General features: G+C 46.8%; 1 protein-coding gene across 3 annotated transcripts in view; it reads left to right on the top strand.

Annotated features, from left to right (window-relative positions):
* The window catches only part of GPD2 (glycerol-3-phosphate dehydrogenase 2), a 76,803-nt gene that overhangs the window by 20,671 nt on the left and 37,153 nt on the right, over positions 1 to 18,979 (top strand). For all 3 annotated transcript variants that reach the window (XR_008463051.1, XM_054177474.1, XM_054177485.1), the window contains exons 3-6: positions 1,274 to 1,445; positions 4,927 to 5,051; positions 6,713 to 6,810; positions 8,824 to 8,987. Coding sequence is in view for 2 of the 3 variants with exons in the window: in XM_054177474.1 (XP_054033449.1) it covers positions 1,274 to 1,445; positions 4,927 to 5,051; positions 6,713 to 6,810; positions 8,824 to 8,987 (559 nt within the window). In the remaining variant the exon portion in view is untranslated. The remainder of the gene's footprint in view (positions 1 to 1,273; positions 1,446 to 4,926; positions 5,052 to 6,712; positions 6,811 to 8,823; positions 8,988 to 18,979) is intronic.

Here is an 18,979-nt window from a genome sequence, read left to right as displayed (position 1 = left end):
GAGCTGGGAGGCTCATCAGGATTCACCTCTCTGCTTCACTTCCACTCAACCTCTCCACTGTCTGTGTGCCTCGGAGCTCCCTGAGCTGCAGGGCTGGCAGCGTCTGCGTCTCTGTTTGAGGGCCGTGGTGGCTTCAAACAAGCTGCTAATTAGGAGACCTTTCGTTGCTCTGCATTTGTAGTCAGTGGCTAAGCCTGGGCCACAGTTTGTCAAAGTGCTTAATGGGGCTGCTCACATGCCTGGAGGTGAGCAAGGCCCTGCCTGAGCACTGGAGACAACCCCAGCAGAACCCACAGCACTGGGCTCAAGTTCTGCCAGGAGAGGTTCAGGTTGGACAGTAGGAAAAATGTCTTCCCAGAAGGGGTTTCTCAGGCACTGGAACAGGCTGCCCAGGGAGGTGGTGGAGTCACCATCCCTGGAGGTGTTCAAGAAACATGGATGTGGTGCTGAGGGATGTGGTTCAGTGGGGGTGGTTTGGCAGTAGTGGTGGGATTGTGAGCTCTGCATGAGTGGTTGATCTCAAATGTCTCTTCCAACCTCAATCGATTCTATACAAATCAGTGGTGGTGCTGTAACTGGAGTGTCCTGGTCTGAGCCAGAGCAGAACCAGTTCTGGTCAGGGCTGGGACTTCCCAGCTCCATCTCTGCTCAGTGAGGCACTTGATAAAGTCCAGGGCAGGGTGGCACAGCCAGGGGCTGCTTCTAGCAGGCAGAAGCTGATGGGAGAGTTCCTGCCAAGGGCTGCCTGCAGAAAGGCTCTGCCTGAGACTTGCTCCTCTGCACACCAAAGGCACTGCCACAGCTTCTGCCACACCTTGTGGGGGCAGCAAGGCAGAGGTGGCAGCTGTGGGGAGGAGCAGCCAGGACAGGTGACCCTCAGGTGTCCAACAGGGGATTCACAGAATCTCACCATGGTGGGGCTGGAATGGACCTCATCTTCAGCCATTGTCAGCCCCAGGTCCTTTTCTGCTGGGCAGTTTCCAGCCATTCCACCCCAAGCCTGGAGTGTTCATGAGGTTGTTGTGACCCAAGTGCAGCACCCAGCACTTGGTCCTGTTGACCCTCATCCCATTGTCCTTGGCACATTGATCCAGCCTGGCCAGGTCCCTCTATGGAGCCTCCTACCCTCAAACAGACCAACACTCTATAAACTCACTGAGGGTGCCCTCTTGTCCCCTCCTCCAGATCATCCATAAAGATATTAAGAGTATAGTGCAATAAAGAATCAGTGTGATAAATGCAGGTCCTCCTGTGGTGTTTCTCATCTTTGCAGGGTCACTTTGTGAATGTGCAAGCTGCAGAAGCTGTGCCAGTCCCCTTAAAGGACCATTTCCCCACAAGAGAAGAGCAGATCCAGACTCTGAAGACCACAAGTGAATTCGATGTCCTCATCATAGGTGGAGGAGCCACAGGATGTGGCTGTGCTTTAGATGCTGTCACTAGAGGTAAGGCTTGGAAGTTTGATTGGGTTCTTATTCCTGGATGACCTGGTTGGGAATGCATTGCTCAGGTTGGCTTCAGAGGTAGAGAAAGGTGTTCTACAGAGTCCTGGTTATCAAACTTTCTCTTCTCTTGGAAGCTGAAAGGAACTTGAAGAAACCTTTCCTTGCATGGTGGTGTTTCATCAGAGGCTTTATGGTCCTTGTGCTTGTGTGTGGTTGCCTAATGCAAACCTTTTTTTCCTGCTTGCTCTTGGATGGACTTCTCAGTCTCTGTTGCTCCTTTCTTGGTCCTTATTTACCTACAGTCACCCTTTACTGGCTTGTGCAGAAGAATAGCTGCAGAAAAGTGAAGACAAGACTTACCCAGCACTTCAACAACTGTGTTGAAAGGACCAAGCATGAAACCCAGATGAGACACCATGGCTCTCCAGCTTGTATTTCTTCTGAGATCAGGAGAGATCTCAAGAAATATATGGACATGGCACTCTGGGACGTGGTTTAGTGGCCCTTGTGGTGCAGAGTTGATGGTTGGACTCAATGACCTTAAAGGTCCTTTCCAACCCAAACAATTCTGTGATTCTATGATTTGCAGCTCCTGCTAATAATGCATTGTGGCTGCTCAGTGTGTTGTAGGTTTGGAGTCTGTTTGGATTTTCAGTCTGAAGGTTCTTGCTCCCATTTCTGGGGGATTAGTGGTGTAAGTGGGTTAAGAACCTCCTAGAAGCAGCTGGATTGATCTTGACTTAGGGAAAGCTCAAGGTAAAAGAAGCTGCAATGAGTGCTTTCTCCATGCTTGTTGCAGGAGGATGAGAATGTGAGTGGTGACGATTGGTTGTTGCCCAGCAGACACCCAGATGTTGCCCAAGTTGGTCAGTCATGTAAAGACGCTGTCCAGGGAGTGGAAAAGCAGGATGTTCATGCTGATGCCTTCCAGTACCTGAAAGGGGCCTACAAGAAAGACAGAGAGAGACTGTTTACAAAGGCCTGCAGGGAGAGGGTGAGGGGCAGTGGCTTCAACCTAGAGAAGAACAGAATTAGATTGGATGTTGGGAACAAGTTCTTTACTGTGAGGGTGGTGGAACACTGGAACAGGTTGCCCAGGGAGGTGGTGGAGTCACCATCCCTGAAGATGTTCAAGAAACCTGTGGCCATGGCACTTTTGGACATGGTTCAGTGGCTGTGGTGGTGTTGGGTTGATGGTTGTGCTCTATGATCTTAGAGGGCTTTTTTCAATGCAGGTAATTCTGTGACTCTATGAAAATGCAGCTGTAAAGCATCCAGAAATTGTTGTAGGTCACCTGTGGTTATCTTTTTACACTCTGGTGACATCAGTGGTGTTCTGAAGTGGAAAATACTCCAAGGCTTTTGGTTAATGAGTTGGTGTTGTTTATTGATGGGACTTGCTCTTTCCTTCTGTTCACTTCACTTCACAACAAATTCTGCTGTTCTTGTGGTTGATAGCTCTGCACCAAATCATTTCTGATGCTATCCATTCATCTTCAGTAACACTGGACCAAAATACATGACTCTGGTCTTTGGAAATTACCAGTAATAGAGCACTGTATTTTTGGAGGTGGTGGAGTCTCCATCTCAGGAGTCATTCAAAACCCACCTGGACGTGTTCCTGTGTGACCTTCTCTAGGTGAAGCTGCCTTGGCAGGGGTGTTGGGCTCAATGATCTCCAGAGGTCCCTTCCAGCCCCTACCAAGCTGGGATTCTTTGAAAAGTTTTGGGGAGACCAGTAGATGTTAAAATGTCTGTTCCCCATCCAGTAACCTGAAACATCCCTCCCAGGGGGTGAAGGAAAGACCCTGGGGTTAACCCCTAATGAATATGATGCTCTCCTCCTTAAGTGTTCATCATTGTGTTGCCCCCTTCCTAGAGGTGTTCAAGACCAGGTTGGATGAGGCCTTGAGCAGCCTGGTCTAGTGGAAGGTGTCCCTGCCCCTGGCAGGAGGGTTGGGACAAGGTGATCTCTAAGGTCCCATCCAACCCAAACCATTCTATGAATCTGTTAATGATCTGTTTCCTGCAGCTCTTCCATCACACCACCCTCTGGCAGCCTCTTTCACAGAGGAGATGCCAGCACCTCCCTTGTGCCAGCAGCAATAGGGTGAAGGGGTTCCTACCCATTCCCACATGAAGCAGTGGTGTACTTCACCCATGGAAAGCTTTTTCCTGGCCTTCAGGGTGACTAAAGTTCATAGAATCATGGAAGGGACCTTTAAAGGCCATCTTGTCCACCCCCCTCAGTCAGCAGGGACATCTGCAACTAGAACAGGTTGTTCAGAGCCCCAAACAACCTGACCTGGAACAGTTGCAGGTGTGGGGCATCAGCCATCTCCCTGGGGACCCTGGGCCAAGGTCTCACCAGCATCATCATCATCAAACATTCCTCTCTTCTCTCCAGTCTGAATCTCTCCCTCTTTTAGCTCAACCATCACCCCTTGTCCTGTCACAACAGGCCCTGCTCAAAAGTCTGTCCCCAGCTTTCTCTCTGGCCCCTTTAAACACTGGAAGGCTCCCAGAAGGCCTCCTTGGAGACCTTCTCTTCTCCTGGCTGAACAAACCCAGCTCTCCCAGCCTGCCACGCTCCAAGTGTTGACAAAACAAGTGATGAAATGTTTGGTTATAAAGCACTTGGTGGGGTGGATTTGGGTGACCATCTGCAGCCCCTGTGCACCTGCCTGTGTCAGGAACATCTCTGTGTGCTTTTGGATGATCATGTTTAGAATTGTGTGGGTTGGAAAAGCCCTCTATGATCATCCAATCCAACCATCAACCCACCACCACCATGGCCATCAAACCGTGGCCCAAAGTGCCATGGCCACACATTTCTTGAACACCTCCCAGGATGGTGACTCCACCACCTCCCTGGGCAGCCTGTTCCAATGCCTGACCACTCTTGCAAGAAAGAAAACATTCCTTGTGTCCAACCTAAACCTCCCTTGGTGCAATTTCAGGCCATATTCTGCAGCCATATCTCACCATGAACGTTTTGTGTGTTTGTCCATCACGTTCTTTGGCTCCCTGGGCACACCCATGCCCGGATCTCCTGTAGCTTTGGGCACCTCTTGAGCAGCCTATGAGCAACCAAGGGTTGCAGTTGCATGCCTGTGGGGGGTGTGTGTGACAGGTTAGAGCTCTCAGCTGCAAAGAGTTAAAAATATTGATGAAAATCTTGTCTTCCTGAGGTGTAATTTGCTGGAGGGAGCGTGGCCCCTGCAATGTACTTAATGCCTTTCCAGTGTGGAATATCCAGCTTTTAATGTGCTGCTGCTGAAGTTCTGCTTTGACTTTTCCCTCAGGAAGGAGGCTAAAATTTGTCATTACAATATAGACACTGCAGCACACTTTGAATACCAATTTCTCCATGTACAGAGTAATTTTTCTTGTGATTGTCTCTACCCTAGAGAAGTGTCTTTAATGAATTACATACAAATTGTGTAATTTAAGAAGTTAATTTGGTTTTCTGGTAACACAGGACTGAAAACAGCCCTTCTAGAAAGAGATGATTTCTCATCAGGGACCAGCAGCAGAAGTACTAAATTGATCCATGGTGGAGTGAGGTATCTTCAGAAGGCCATCATGCACTTGGATCTTGAGCAGGTAATTGTTTATGCTGGCTGTTAAGCAGAAATTGCTGGTAGACACTTCCCCTGTCCCAGTCACAGCCAGGGCTCCTTTTTCTTTTTGCAATGCTTGGCTGTTGTGTTCCACAGCAAATATACCTAGGAAGTGTCTTCTCCACCTGAGCTTCCCAACTTAGGAGCTGGGTGGTGCTTCCTTTTCCTCACCTCTCATGGCCAAGGAAATTGCCACAACTTGGGGGCTGTGTTTATTTGAGGGAAAGAAAGCAGAAGCAGGGCTGGGTTCAGAATAAAAAGATCATCCTGCCTGTCAGGATCAGGATTTGGGGCAGTGAGAGGTTATCCACTCTGGAATGGGGAGACAAAATAGGGTCCTGGAGTGGTTAGATAGAAATGGTTGTGTGTCTTCTTGTGGGGGTGGAAACTGATATTCTTCTCATGAGAAAATGATTTGTGGTCTGACTTAAAATATGTCCAGTACCTGAAGAGGGCTACAAGAAAGCTGAGGAGGGGCTTTTGGCAAGGGCTTATAGTGCTAGGACAAGAGGCAATGGCTTTGTGCTGGAAGAGGAGAGATTTAGACTGGAGATGAGGAAGAAATTCTTTCCAGTGAGGGTGGAGAGACACTGGAACGTGTTACCCAGGGAGGGTGTGGATGCCCCCTCCATGGAGGTCTTCAAGACCAGATTGGGTGAGGCCTTGAGCAACTTGGGCTAGTGGAAAGTGTCCCTGCCCATGGCAGGGAGTTTGGAAGTGGATGATGGTTAAGGTCCCTTCCAACCCAAACCAGTCTGTGATTCTGTGTCTCAGTGGTTGTAATGCTGCTGCAAAAGCAGTGACTGCTTAGGGAACAGCAGATGAAACATGCAGTTATCAAGCTGTAGAACAGCTGCATGTTCATAGAATCATGGAATGGTTTGGGTTGGAAGGCACCTTCAAGATCATCCAGTTCCAATCCCCTGCCATGGGCAGGGACACCTTCCACCAGCCCAGGTTGCTCAAGGCCTCATCCAGCCTGGCCTTGAACACCTCCAGGGAGAGGGCATCCACAACCTCCCTGGGCAACCTGTTCCAGTGTCTCACCACCCTCATGGGAAAGAATTTCTTCCTAATCTCCAGTCTCAATCTCCTCTCCTCCAGTTTCAACCCACTCCCTCTCATCCTACCACTACATATCAATCCCAATTGATTAATTAGGAGAAAACCAATTCTGCTTTTACTACTGCCAGTTAGGCTGGGATCCGGCTGTGAGAATCAGCACAGAAACTCCACCCTGGGGTGGGTTCTGACCCTCCTCAAGTGCCTCCTGCCCATGGTTGGGAGTCAGGTGGCTCATTGTGCTTTCTGTTCTCACAGAAAAAGGTTCAAGTGAGGTGAAAAATGAAGTGAAACCAAAATCTGGGGGGGAGGGAATAGTTTCATTCAGCTCTGAACTTTTCAGCAGAGCTCAATGTGTCTTGGACAGAGCAGGGAAAATTCTGCAGGATATTTACATTGATCAAGTGTCTTGTTGAATAGAATAGCATAGAATAGAATAGAATAGAATAGAATAGAATAGAATAGAATAGAATAGAATAGAATAGAATAGACCAGACCAGACCAGACCAGACCAGATTGGAAGAGAATGCTGCACATGGAGACAGAGTGGACAGGGACTGACTCTACTCTTTTGTTTCTCAGTACAGGATGGTGAAGGAAGCGCTGGAGGAGCGTGCAAACCTGCTGGAAATTGCTCCTCACCTCTCAGCTCCTCTGCCAATAATGCTCCCTGTGTACAAGTAAGCTCTGCTCTGTCTCTCCCTTATCACTGATTTTGACTGATTTTGACATGGCACTTGGTGCCATGGTCTAGTCATGTGGTCTGTGGAGACAGGTTGGACTCGATGATCCTTAGGGTCTCTTCCAACCTTAGTTATACTGTGATACTGTGATACTGTGACAAACAAGCTGGTTCCCTGGAGGAGCCTCTCCTCAAGCATGTCTTTAAACCTGCCATAGGCTTTCTCCTTCAGCAGGTGAGCTGTTGCTGTGCTGTAGAAGCTTGAGGAGAGCAGGTTTAGACTGGAGATTAGGAAGAAATTCTTTCCAGTGAGGGTGGAGAGACACTGGAACAGGTTGCCCAGGGAGGTTGTGGATGTACCCTCCCTGGAGGTGTTCAAGGCCAGGTTGGATGAGGCTTTGAGCAACCTGGGCTGGTGGAAGGTGTCTCTGCCCTTGACAGGGGGTTGGAACTAGATGATCTTGAAGGTCCCTGCTGACCCAAACCATTCTGTGAATCTATGAAATCTTCTCATGGCACCAAGCAGCTGTCACCACTGTCCAGGAGCACATCTTGGACTTGAGCTGTTAATGTATAGATTGGATATGAGAAGAAACTTCTTCACCAAAAGGATTCTCAAAGACTAGAACAAGCACCCCAGGGAGGTGGTTGAATCCCAGTGCCTGGAGGTGTTTCAAAGAGGCAGAGATGTGGTGCTGAGGGTTTAGCACCAGCCTTGGTAGAGTTAGGGAAGGGTTGACCTTGAAGGTCTTTTCCGGCCTAGAAGATTCTGTGACTCTGTAATGTATGGATTTATTTCTGTCCTACCAGAAGGCACTTCTGCTGGCTGGAGCTCACATAGGTCAATACTCAGCTGCATGCATTTGGCCTGCTGGTGCAGGAGGCATCAGCCAGGGTGTGCCTTTGAGGAACCCTTTCAGTTCACACACAGCCTGGTTCTTCTCTTATCACAGAGCTTTAATATCTCACCTTGTACTGAAGTGAAAAAAAAAGCCAACTTATGATCCTCATCCACAATAATGAAAGGCTTGACTCTGTTTGGCTGACTGCAGTGAGCAGATTGGTTGCAAACAGCAGTGCACACCACAAATCCTACATAATCTACACTATCTTGTGAGGCCACGGACTTGTCTGGTGGTACAATTGGTGCCCCACACCATTCTGTGGTCCTTTCCGCCTTCCAGTTCACCACAGCTGCCTCTAGAGGCCATTTAGAATAGATTAGAGCAGAGCAGAACAGAGCAGAGCAGAGCAGAACAGAACAGAACAGAACAGAACAGAACAGAACAGAACAGAACTGAATTGAATTGAATTGAATTGAATTGAATTGAATTGAATTGAATTGAATCGAATTGAATTGAATTGAATTGAATTGAATTGAATTAACCAGGTTGGAAAAGACCTTCAAGATCATCAAGTCCAACCTACCACCTAACACCATCTAATCAACTAAACCATGGCACCAAGTGCCTCATCCAGGCTCTTCCTAAACACCTCCAGGGATGGTGACTCCACCACCTCCCTGGGCAGCACATTCCAATGGCCAGTCTTTCTATGAAGAACTTCTTCCTAACATTCAGCCTGAACCTCCCCTGGCACAGCTTGAGACTGTGTCCTTTTGTTCTGGTGCTGGTTGCCTGGGAGAAGAGACCAACCCCCACCTGGCTACAACCTCCCTTCAGGGAGTTGTAGAGAGCAAGAAGGTCTCCCCTGAGCCTCCTCTTCTCCAGGCTAAGCAACCCCATCTCCCTCAGCCTCTTCTCACAGGGCTGTGCTCCAGACCCCTCCCCAGCTTTGTTGCCCTTCTCTGGACACCTTCCAGCAACTCAACATCTTTCCTAACCTGAGGGGCCCAGCACTGGACACAGGACTCAAGGTGTGGCTTAAGCAGTGCTAGGCACAGGGCAGAATGACCTCCCTGCTCCTGCTGGCCACACTGTTCCTGATACAACTTGAAACGTCTCAAGTTGTAATTTAATCTCCTGTTGAATTTTTTTCCCCCCTCTGGCAGATGGTGGCAGCTGCCCTACTACTGGTTTGGAATAAAACTCTATGACCTGGTGGCAGGAAGCCAGTGCCTGAAAAGTAGTTATGTCCTCAGCAAGTCCAGAGCCTTGGAGCTCTTCCCAATGCTACGCAAAGATGATCTGGTTGGAGCCATTGTCTACTACGATGGTAGGTTGCCTCTCTCTGCTTTCATTATTTCTTTGTGGTCTGTTCTTGGGTGGAGAAACCCAACTGGAGATGGTGTACATTGGCTTTCTAAAGGGAAGGGAAGCAGCTTGAAGGGTCCATCTTGCTGGAAAGAAATTCTTTGCAGTGAGGGTGGTGAGACACTGGAAACAGGTTGCCCAGGGAGGTTGTGGATGCCCCCTCCCTGGAGGTGCTCAAGGCCAGGCTGGATGATGCCTTGAGCAACCTGGGCTAGTGGAGGGTGTTCCTGCCCATGACAGGGGGTTGGAACTAGATGATCTTGAAGGTCTAAATGATATCTGAGATCTCTTCCAACCTAACCCACTCTATGAATCTTTCAGGTCCCTTCCAACCCAAACCCATTCTATGATCCTGTGAATCTCTCCTGGGACATTTAGAATCAAGATCAGGAAGAAATTCTTTCCACTGAGGGTGGGGAGATGCTGGAACAGGTTGCCCAGGGAGGTTGTGGATGCCCTCTCCCTGGAGGTGCTCAAGGCCAGGCTGGACGAGGCCCTGAGCAACCTGGGCTAGTGGAGGGTGTTCCTGCCCATGTTCCTGGCAGTTGGAACTAAATGAACTTTGAAGTCTCTTCTAACCCAACCCATTCTGTGAATCTTTGAAGGCCCTTTCAACCTGAACCAACCCATTCTAGGAATCTTTGAGGTCCTACCACCCCAAACTGACCCATTCTATGACTCTTGGAGGTGCCTTCCAACCCAAACCCATTCTATGATCCTGTGAATCTTTGAGGTGCCTTCCAACCCATGTCATTCTATGATTCCCTGAATCTTTTGAGGTCCTGCCAACCCAAACTGACCCATTCTCTGAATCTTTTGAGGTCCTGCCAACCCAAACTGACCCATTCTCTGAATCTTTTGAGGTCCTGCCAACCCAAACTGACCCATTCTCTGAATCTTTTGAGGTCCTGCCAACCCAAACTGACCCATTCTCTGAATCTTTTGAGGTCCTGCCAACCCAAACTGACCCATTCTCTGAATCTTTTGAGGTCCTGCCAACCCAAACTGACCCATTCTCTGAATCTTTTGAGGTCCTGCCAACCCAAACTGACCCATTCTCTGAATCTTTTGAGGTCCTGCCAACCCAAACTGACCCATTCTCTGAATCGTTTGAGGTCCCTTCCAACCCAAACTGACCCATTCTCTGAATCTTTTGAGGTCCTGCCAACCCAAACTGACCCATTCTCTGAATCTTTTGAGGTCCTGCCAACCCAAACTGACCCATTCTCTGAATCTTTTGAGGTCCTGCCAACCCAAACTGACCCATTCTCTGAATCTTTTGAGGTCCTGCCAACCCAAACTGACCCATTCTCTGAATCGTTTGAGGTCCCTTCCAACCCAAACTGACCCATTCTCTGAATCTTTTGAGGTCACTTCCAACCCAAACTGACCCATTCTCTGAATCGTTTGAGGTCCCTTCCAACCCAAACTGACCCATTCTCTGAATCTTTTGAGGTCACTTCCAACCCAAACTGACCCATTCTCTGAATCTTTTGAGGTCACTTCCAACCCAAACTGGCCCATTCTCTGAATCTTTTGAGGTCCCTTCCAACCCAAACTGACCCATTCTCTGAATCTTTTGAGGTCACTTCCAACCCAAACTGGCCCATTCTCTGAATCTTTTGAGGTCACTTCCAACCCAAACTGGCCTATTCTCTGAATCTTTTGAGGTCCCTTCCAACCCAAACCCATTCTATGATCCTATGAATCTTTGAGGTCCCTTCCATCCTAAACCCATTCTATGATCCTGTGAATCTTTGAGGTCCCTTCCAAGCCAACCCATTCTATGAATCTTTGAGGTGCCTTCCAACCCAAACCCATTCTATGATCCTGTGAATCTTTGAGGTCCCTTCCAACCCAAACCCATTCTATGATCCTGTGAATCTTTGAGGTCCCTTCCAACCCAAACCCATGCTATGATCCTGTGAATCTTTGAGGTGCCTTCCAAGCAAACCCATTCTATGATCCTGTGAATCTTTGAGGTCCCTTCCAACCCAAACCCATTCTAGGAATCTTTGATGTTCCTTCCAACCCAAACCCATTCTATGATCCTGTGAATCTTTGAGGTCCCTTCCAAGCCAACCCATTCTAGGAATCTTTGAGGTGCCTTCCAACCCAACCCCATTCTGTGATCCTGTGAATCTTTGAGGTGCCTTCCAACCCAAACCCATTCTATGATCCTGTGAATCTTTGAGGTCCCTTCCAACCCAAACCCATTCTATGATCTTTGAGGTCCCTTCCAACCCAAACCCATTCTATGATCCTGTGAATCTTTGAGGTCCCTTCCAACCCAAACCCATTCTAGGAATCTTTGAGGTCCCTTCCAACCCAAACCCATTCTATGATCCTGTGAATCTTTGAGGTCCCTTCCAACCCAAACCCATTCTAGGAATCTTTGAGGTCCCTTCCAACCCAAACCCATTCTATGATCCTGTGAATCTTTGAGGTCCCTTCCAACCCAAACCCATTCTAGAAATCTTTGAGGTGCCTTCCAACCCAAACCCATTCTATGATCCTGTGAATCTTTGAGGTCCCTTCCAAGCCAACCCATTCTATGATCCTGTGAATCTTTGAGGTCCCTTCCAAGCCAACCTATTCTAGGAATCTTTGAGGTGCCTTCCAACCCAATCCATTCTATGATCCTGTGAATCTTAGAGGTCCTACTAACCCAAACTGACCCATTCTCTGAATCTTTTGAGGTCCTACCAACCCATTCTCTGAATCTTTTGAGGTCCTACCAACCCATTCTCTGAATCTTCCGAGGTCGCTTTGAAGCCAATCCCCGTTCTGTGATTCTGTGCATTTTTGAGTTCCTTTCCAATCCAACCCATTCCACAATCCTAGGAGACCCTCCTGCCCAGTTCTGGCTGGGTGGTGGCCCTCTCCTTCAGCCTTGGAGCAATCAGGAAGGCTGCTTGTTGCGTTTGGTACTGCTGGATCAAACCGGCGGCGTGTCAAACCATCCATTATTCATGGCCGTGTTGTGTTCTGAACCGTTGCTGTGCTCATCTTAATTACATTTTGTAAATTGTTTGTACAGGGGGAATAAAAAAAAAATAAAAAAAAAAAAAAAGGCAAACCAGGCCCATTATAAATGTTGGAAGCACCAGCAAGAGCACATCAGAGCTTTCCCAGAGGCTATTCTTGCTCTGTCTCAGCGTCGGGAAGCTGCAGCATATGTTGGATGTTAGCCTGGGTGTACACAACGTGTCCTATTTATTCAAGGTTTGCTTTGAAGCTACAACTCACAAGTTTGTTTCTTAGGGGTAGATGTCAGACTTCATTTAGCATTTCCTTGCCATTAGGATCCTCCTGAATAGCAAAAAAAAAGGCAACATTTTGGGAGAAGAACGTGGCTGCTATCTGAGCAGTGATCTGTCACTTCGACTTATGTAGCTGAAGGAAAAGTGGAGGAGAGGCAGTGGGGTGGAGGAGCTGGGCTGAGCTCTCAGGATCGTGGGCAGAAGGGTTTTAAAGCATTCTGAATGGAAGAATTCATCTCCATTTTTATATCTCATTAATAATGATACATGGAATATAACACCCAATGATAGCTTGTGTTGTGTTAGAATGTCAAAGAATAGGACAGAGTAAGATAGAATGGAATAGGATAAAATGGAATGGAATGGAATGGAATGGAATGGAATGGAATGGAATGGAATGGAATGGAATGGAATGGAATGGAATGGAACAATGAGGACAGAATGGAATAGAGAGAACAGAATGGAATAGAGAGAATGGAACAGAGAGAACAGAATGGAACAGAGAGGATAGAAGAACATAGGGGACAGAATGGAACAGAGAGGACAGAATGGAACAAAGAGGATAGAATGGAACAGAGGATAGTATGGAACAGAGCACAGAATGGAACAGAGAGGATAGAATGGAACAGAGAGGACAGAATGGAACAGAGAGGATAGAATGGAACAGAGAGGATAGAATGGAACAGAGGATAGAATGGAACAGAGGATAGTATGGAACAGAGCACAGAATGGAACAGAGAGGATAGAATGGAATAGAGAGGACAGAATGGAACAGAGAGGATAGAATGGAACAGAGAGGGTAGAATGGAACAGAGGATATAATGGAACAGAGCACAGAATGGAACAGAGAGGATAGAATGGAACAGAGAGGACAGAATGGAGCAGAGAAGATGGAATGGAACAGAGATAACAGAATGGAACAGAGCTGTTGAGGTTTAGATGAGCCATTAGAAGGAAGATCTAGAAAATACATGGTAAAACCAAGAAAAACCAGGGTTGGGCTCCATGCTTTTGAAGGTCTTTTCTATGGAAAAAAACCCAACATGAAAGCAGGGATCCAACTGGCCAGAAGATTTCAGTTTCAAGCCTTTAAGCAATTCCAAGTGGCACAGATCTGTTTTAGAAGCTTCCCCCCCTCCATCTCTAGGTGCTCACAGACTTAAGTTTTCTTAACATATTTTGCCTGTCAAGATGAGCCTTTGGGTGTGTAAGGCAGGGGTGGGGGAGGGAAAGGGTGTTCTGGAACCGAGCCTGAATGTTAAGATTGGAGGTGGTTGACCTCACTTTTTGAATGTGCTGCTATTTCCTGCAAGCAGGAATCAGCAGCTATGGCTTCTGTGCCTGTGGAGTAGCTGTGATTTCTGTGGTGGCTGTCATGCCACAGCCTGATATTTAGCTGGCTCTACAAATTGCCAGTGCACTTGGCAGGGCTGTGAGAATTGTCCTTTAGTTTTGGCATTGGGGATCCTTTGTTGTTGTTGTTGTTGTTGTTGTTGTTGTTGTTGTTGTTGTTGTTGTTGTTGTTGTTGTTGTTGTTCTTCTTCTTCTTCTTCTTCTTCTTCTTCTTCTTCTTCTTCTTCTTCTTCTTTCTTCTTCTTCTTTCTTCTTCTTCTTTCTTCTTCTTCTTTCTTCTTCTTCTTCTTTCTTCTTCTTCTTTCTTCTTCTTCTTTCTTCTTCTTCTTTCTTCTTCTTCTTTCTTCTTCTTCTTTCTTCTTCTTCTTTCTTCTTCTTCTTTCTTCTTCTTCTTCTTCTTCTTCTTCTTATTATTATTATTTCTTTCCTCCTGGAATATTTGAATCTGGAGCTTAGGTAAAAGTAGAAGAAGCTGTAAGAATTGGTCTTTATTTTTGGCATCTTCAGGACTTTTTCATGTGTATTCCTTCCTGGAATATTTAAATTTGGAGCTTAGGTAAAGGTAGCAGAAACTATAAGAATTGCTCTTTATTTCTGGCATCTTCAAGACTTTTTCATATGTTTTCTCTCCTGAAGTATTTGAATTTGGAGCTCAATTAAAGGTAGAAGAAACTATAAGAATTGCTCTTTATTTTTGGCATCTTCAGGACTTTTTCATATGTTTTCTCTCCTGAAGTATTTGAATTTGGAGCTCAGTTAAAGGTAGAAGAAACTGTAAGAATTGGTCTTTAATTTTGGCATCCTCAGGGACTTTTTAATGTGTGTTCTGTCCTGGAATATTTGAGTCTACAGCTTACTTAAAGGTAGAAGAAAGTAAGAATTGCTCTTTATTTCTGGCATCTTCAAGACTTTTTAATGTGTGTTCTTTCCTGGAGTATTTGAATTTGGAGCCCAGTTAAAGGTAGAAGAAACTATAAGAATTGCTCTTTATTTCTGGCATCTTCAGGACTTTTTATATTCATTCTTACCTGAAATATTTGAATCTGGAGCTTAGTTAGAGGTAGAAGAAACTATAAGAATTGCTCTTTATTTCTGGCATCTTCAGGACTTTTTCATATGTGTTCTCTCCTGAAGTATTTGAATTTGGAGCTTAGTTAAAGGTAGAAGAAACTATAAGAATTGGTCTTTGGTTTTGGCATCCTCAGGACTTTTTCATATGTATTCTCTCCTGGAATATTTGCATTTGGAACTTCCTTAAAGGTAGAAGAAACTATAGGAATTGGTCTTTGGTTTTGGCATCCTCAGGACTTTTTCATATTCATTCCTCCTGAAATATGTAAACCTGGAGCTTATTTAACAGTAGAAGTTGTAAGAATTGTTCTTTATTATTGGCATCCTCAGAGGGCTTTTTTTCCCCCCTATTTCTTTCTTCCTGAACTATTTTAACCTGGAGATTATTTAAAAGTAGAAGAAATTGTAAGAATTATTCTTTATTTTTGACTTTTTGGGGGTTGGTTGGGGGTTTTTTTTGGTATGCATTTCCTCCTGAAATACTTTAACCTGGATCTGATTTAAAAGTAGAAGCAGCTGCAAGAATTGTTCTTTATTTTTTTGGCATCTTCAGGACTTTTTTTGTGTGCATCTTCTCCCGAAATACTTTAATCTGGAGCTTGCTTAAAAGTAGAAGAAACCCTAATGAATTTTCTTTATATTTTTGGCTTCTTTTATGAGTTTTATTTGAATGTATTCACTCCTGAAATATTTTAACCTGGACCTCCTTTACAAGTAGAAGAAGTTGGAAGAATTCTTCTTTCTTTTTGGCATTTTGGGATTTTGATTCTATTTTTTTTTCTTTCGTATGTCTCCTCTCCTTAAAATATTTTAACCTGGAGCTTAGTTAAAAGCAGGAAAAGCTACAATAATTTTTCCTTGATCTTTGGCATCCTCAGGATTAAGTTATTTATTTATTTTATTTATTCCCTCTGAAAGATTTGAATCTGGACCTTATTTAAAGGGAGAAGAAGCCGTGGCAGAGGATTTAGCTTCGCTCATTCACGGCAAACCCCCCTGAGAAATCCTTCCCAGGCACACACCCAGACACACAAAAATCAATGCAAAAGAGTAGGGCATTCATTAAACTGTCAAAAAATGGAATAAATGTGGGGTTTTTTTATTTATTTATTATTTCCTTAGGCTCTTGGAGCTCTTTTTCCTTCTTTCTGAGTGTGTCCTGAATGATGAAATGGTAGAGCTTTGTAATTTGGACTTGAGAAATGGATATTTTGGGGGGTGTTGAGGGGTATTGCCCTGTTCCAGACTTCCTCCTCCCCCTTTCCCTGGGTCTAATAATTCTTTGAGTTTGTGAGTGTTCAAAAAATCAGTAGATGTGGCACTTGGAGACTTGGTCTAGTGGTCATGGAGGTGCTGGGTAGAAGGATGGACTTGGTCATCTTAGAGATCTTTTCCAACCTTGATGATTCTATAGAACAGAATTAACCAGGTTGGAAGAGACCTTTGAGATCATTGAGTCCAACCTATCACCCAACACCATCTCATCAACTAAACCATGGCACCAAGCACCCCATCCAGTCTCTTCCTAAACACCTCCAGGGATGGTGACTCCTCCACCTCCCTGGGCAGCACATTCCAATGGCCAATCTCTCTTTCTATGAAGAACTTCTTCCTAACATCCAGCCTAAACCTCCCCTGGCACAGCTTGAGACTGTGTCCTCTTGTTCTGGTGCTGGTTGCCTGGCAGAAGAGACCAACCCCCACCTGGCTACAACCTCCCTTCAGGGAGTTGGAGAGAGCAATGAGGTCTCCCCTGAGCCTTCTCTTCTCCAGGCTAAGTAACCCCAGCTCCCTCAGCCTCTCCTCACAGGGCTGTGCTCCAGACCCCTCCCCAGCTTTGTTGCCCTACTCTAGACATGTTCCAGCAAGGCGAGTTTCCAGAGGTGAAGCACCCAGCTAACAATATTACTTGGTTCTTCAGAGCTGAAGCTAGATGAGAAGAAGCCTTGCAGGCAGACTAAGTGTTAGATAGAACCTGGTCCATACTCTGTCTTCTCCATATCCCATTGCTCTTTGTCCTGTGTCCAGTATAACAGAGCTGGAGGTGGAATCCTGAGGAAGAGGCTGTCCAGAGAGGTGGTGGAGTCACCAGCCCTGGAGGTGTTCAAGAAACTTGTGGCCATGGCACTTTGGGCCATGGTTTAATGGCCAGGGTAGTGTTGGGTTGGTGATTGGACTGGATGTTCTTGGAGGTGTTTTCCAACCCAAACAGTTCTCTGATTCTGTGGCAGCCAGGAGGGATCACAGAAGTGTGGTACCAACGGCTGCCTCTGGTGGGGTGTGTGGACAATGAGGTGCAGCCCCAGGCTGAACCTGGAGGAGGGATATAGAATCGTAGAGAATTGTTTGGGTTGGAAAAGCCCTCCAAGATTATCCAGTCCAACCATCAGCCCAACACCACCATGGCCACTAAACCATGGCCCGAAGTGCCATGGCCACACATTTCTTGAACACCTCCCAGGAGGGTGACTCCACCGGCTCCCTGGGCAGCCTGTTCCAATGCCTGACCACTCGTGAAGCAAAGAGCAACCTATTTCCTGGATGGCATCAGGAGAAACACCAGTGGGGCTCTGTTCTAAATGCTGCTCCTCACTCCCCTAACCAAGCCCCGTGGGTCCCTCTCATTCGGCAGAGCTTCTCGGCGCCCAGCAGCCAGCGTCGCAGCTGCCTCCATGCTCCGGAGCTCTTTTCTCCTTTTCAGAAGGGATCAAATCAATACCCCCTTCAAATGGCTGGTGTCTTTAACCCAGTTTTGCTTCTGTCAGAGGGAGCAGCCACACAGGGTGTCCCCCCCCCTCAACCAGGAGCAAGCCCTTTGCTCCCAACCAAAGGGCCGTCGCCACCGCGTTGCCATCACCATCGCCCCAGGCGTCCCTCCCCAAAGCGGTGGCTGATAACTGCATCTCCTGCTGTACCTGTAACAATTTAATTGTGTGAGTCAGCCCAGTCAAGCATCCCCAGCTCATGACTGGGAGACATGAAATTCATTGTCATTATTGTCCCTGTCATTTTGGATCATTATATCCCGCCGCAGAATTTTCCTCACTCCAGTGCTTTTCTTACCTCCAGGAAGCAAGGGATTATGGCTGAGGTTGGGGTGGGGGCAGGACTGTGAACTCCATTTACCTCAGGGGAGCCACAGATGAAATTGGCTTTGCTCTCTGACGTGCTGGATCCCTCTGTTTGTCCGTGGTGGGTTGGAGGTTGGAGATGATGAATATTCCAGCCAATTCCACCGCCTCGCGCTTGGCTGTTTCTTTAATGCTCCTCTAAGCAAAGGGAAAGGGAGGGGGAGGAGGTTTGCTCCTCTAAGCAAAGGATGAGGGTGTTTTTGTGTCCCTTAAGAAGTGAACAGGGAATAATCCTTCAGATGGTGTTTCAGAAGGTTATTTCTCAGCAGAAAAAGACAACCCAAGCCCAGCTTGATTTGCAGACTGGGACACAAACACCTGAGTGGTCCTCAGTGGGTTGTGGTGGGCACCGGGAGGCCTCCACTGGAGCGTGGAACTCTGCTGTCATTGACACCCCTGCCTCCAGTTCTGGGCCCCTCAGTTTAGCAAGGAGGTTGACTTGCTGGAAGGTGTCCAGAGAAGGGCAATGAAGTTGGTGAGGGGTTTGGAACATAAGCCCTATAAGGAGAGGCTGAGGGAGCTGGGGTTGCTTAGCCTGGAGAGGAGGAGACTCAGGGGAGACCTCATTGCTCTCTACAACTACCTGAAGGGAGGTTGTAGACAGGCAGATGGTGGTCTCTTCTCCCAGGCAGCCAGCACCAGAACAAGAGGACACAGTCTCAGGCTGAGCCAGGGGAGGTTTAGGCTGGATGTTAGGAAGAAGTTCTATACAGAGAGAGTGATTGCCCATTGGAATGGGCTGCCCAGGGAGGTGGTGGAGTCACCATCATTGGAGGTGTTCAGGAGGAGACTTGATGGGGTGCTTGGTGCCGTGGGTTAGTTGTTCAGGTGGTGTTGGATTGGTTGATGGGTTGGACGCGATGATCTTGACGGTCTCTTCCAACCTGGTCTATCCTATCCTATCCTATCCTACCCTATCCTATCCTATCCTATCCTATCCTATCCTATCCTATCCTATCCTATCCTATCCTATCCTATCCTATCCTATCCTATCCTCTCCTATCCTATCCTATCCTACTCTATTCTATTCTATTTTGTATTCTATTCTATTCCATTCCATTCCATTCCATTCTATTCTATTCTATAGTTAATAGCTGGTTGGAGATTAGAACAGTTTCTTTGCTGCAAGAGTGGTC

The sequence above is a fragment of the Dryobates pubescens genome, chromosome 2 (assembly GCF_014839835.1).
Source record: "Dryobates pubescens isolate bDryPub1 chromosome 2, bDryPub1.pri, whole genome shotgun sequence".
Lineage (NCBI taxonomy): Eukaryota > Metazoa > Chordata > Aves > Piciformes > Picidae > Dryobates > Dryobates pubescens.
This window is presented reverse-complemented; position numbering and strand designations above follow the sequence as displayed.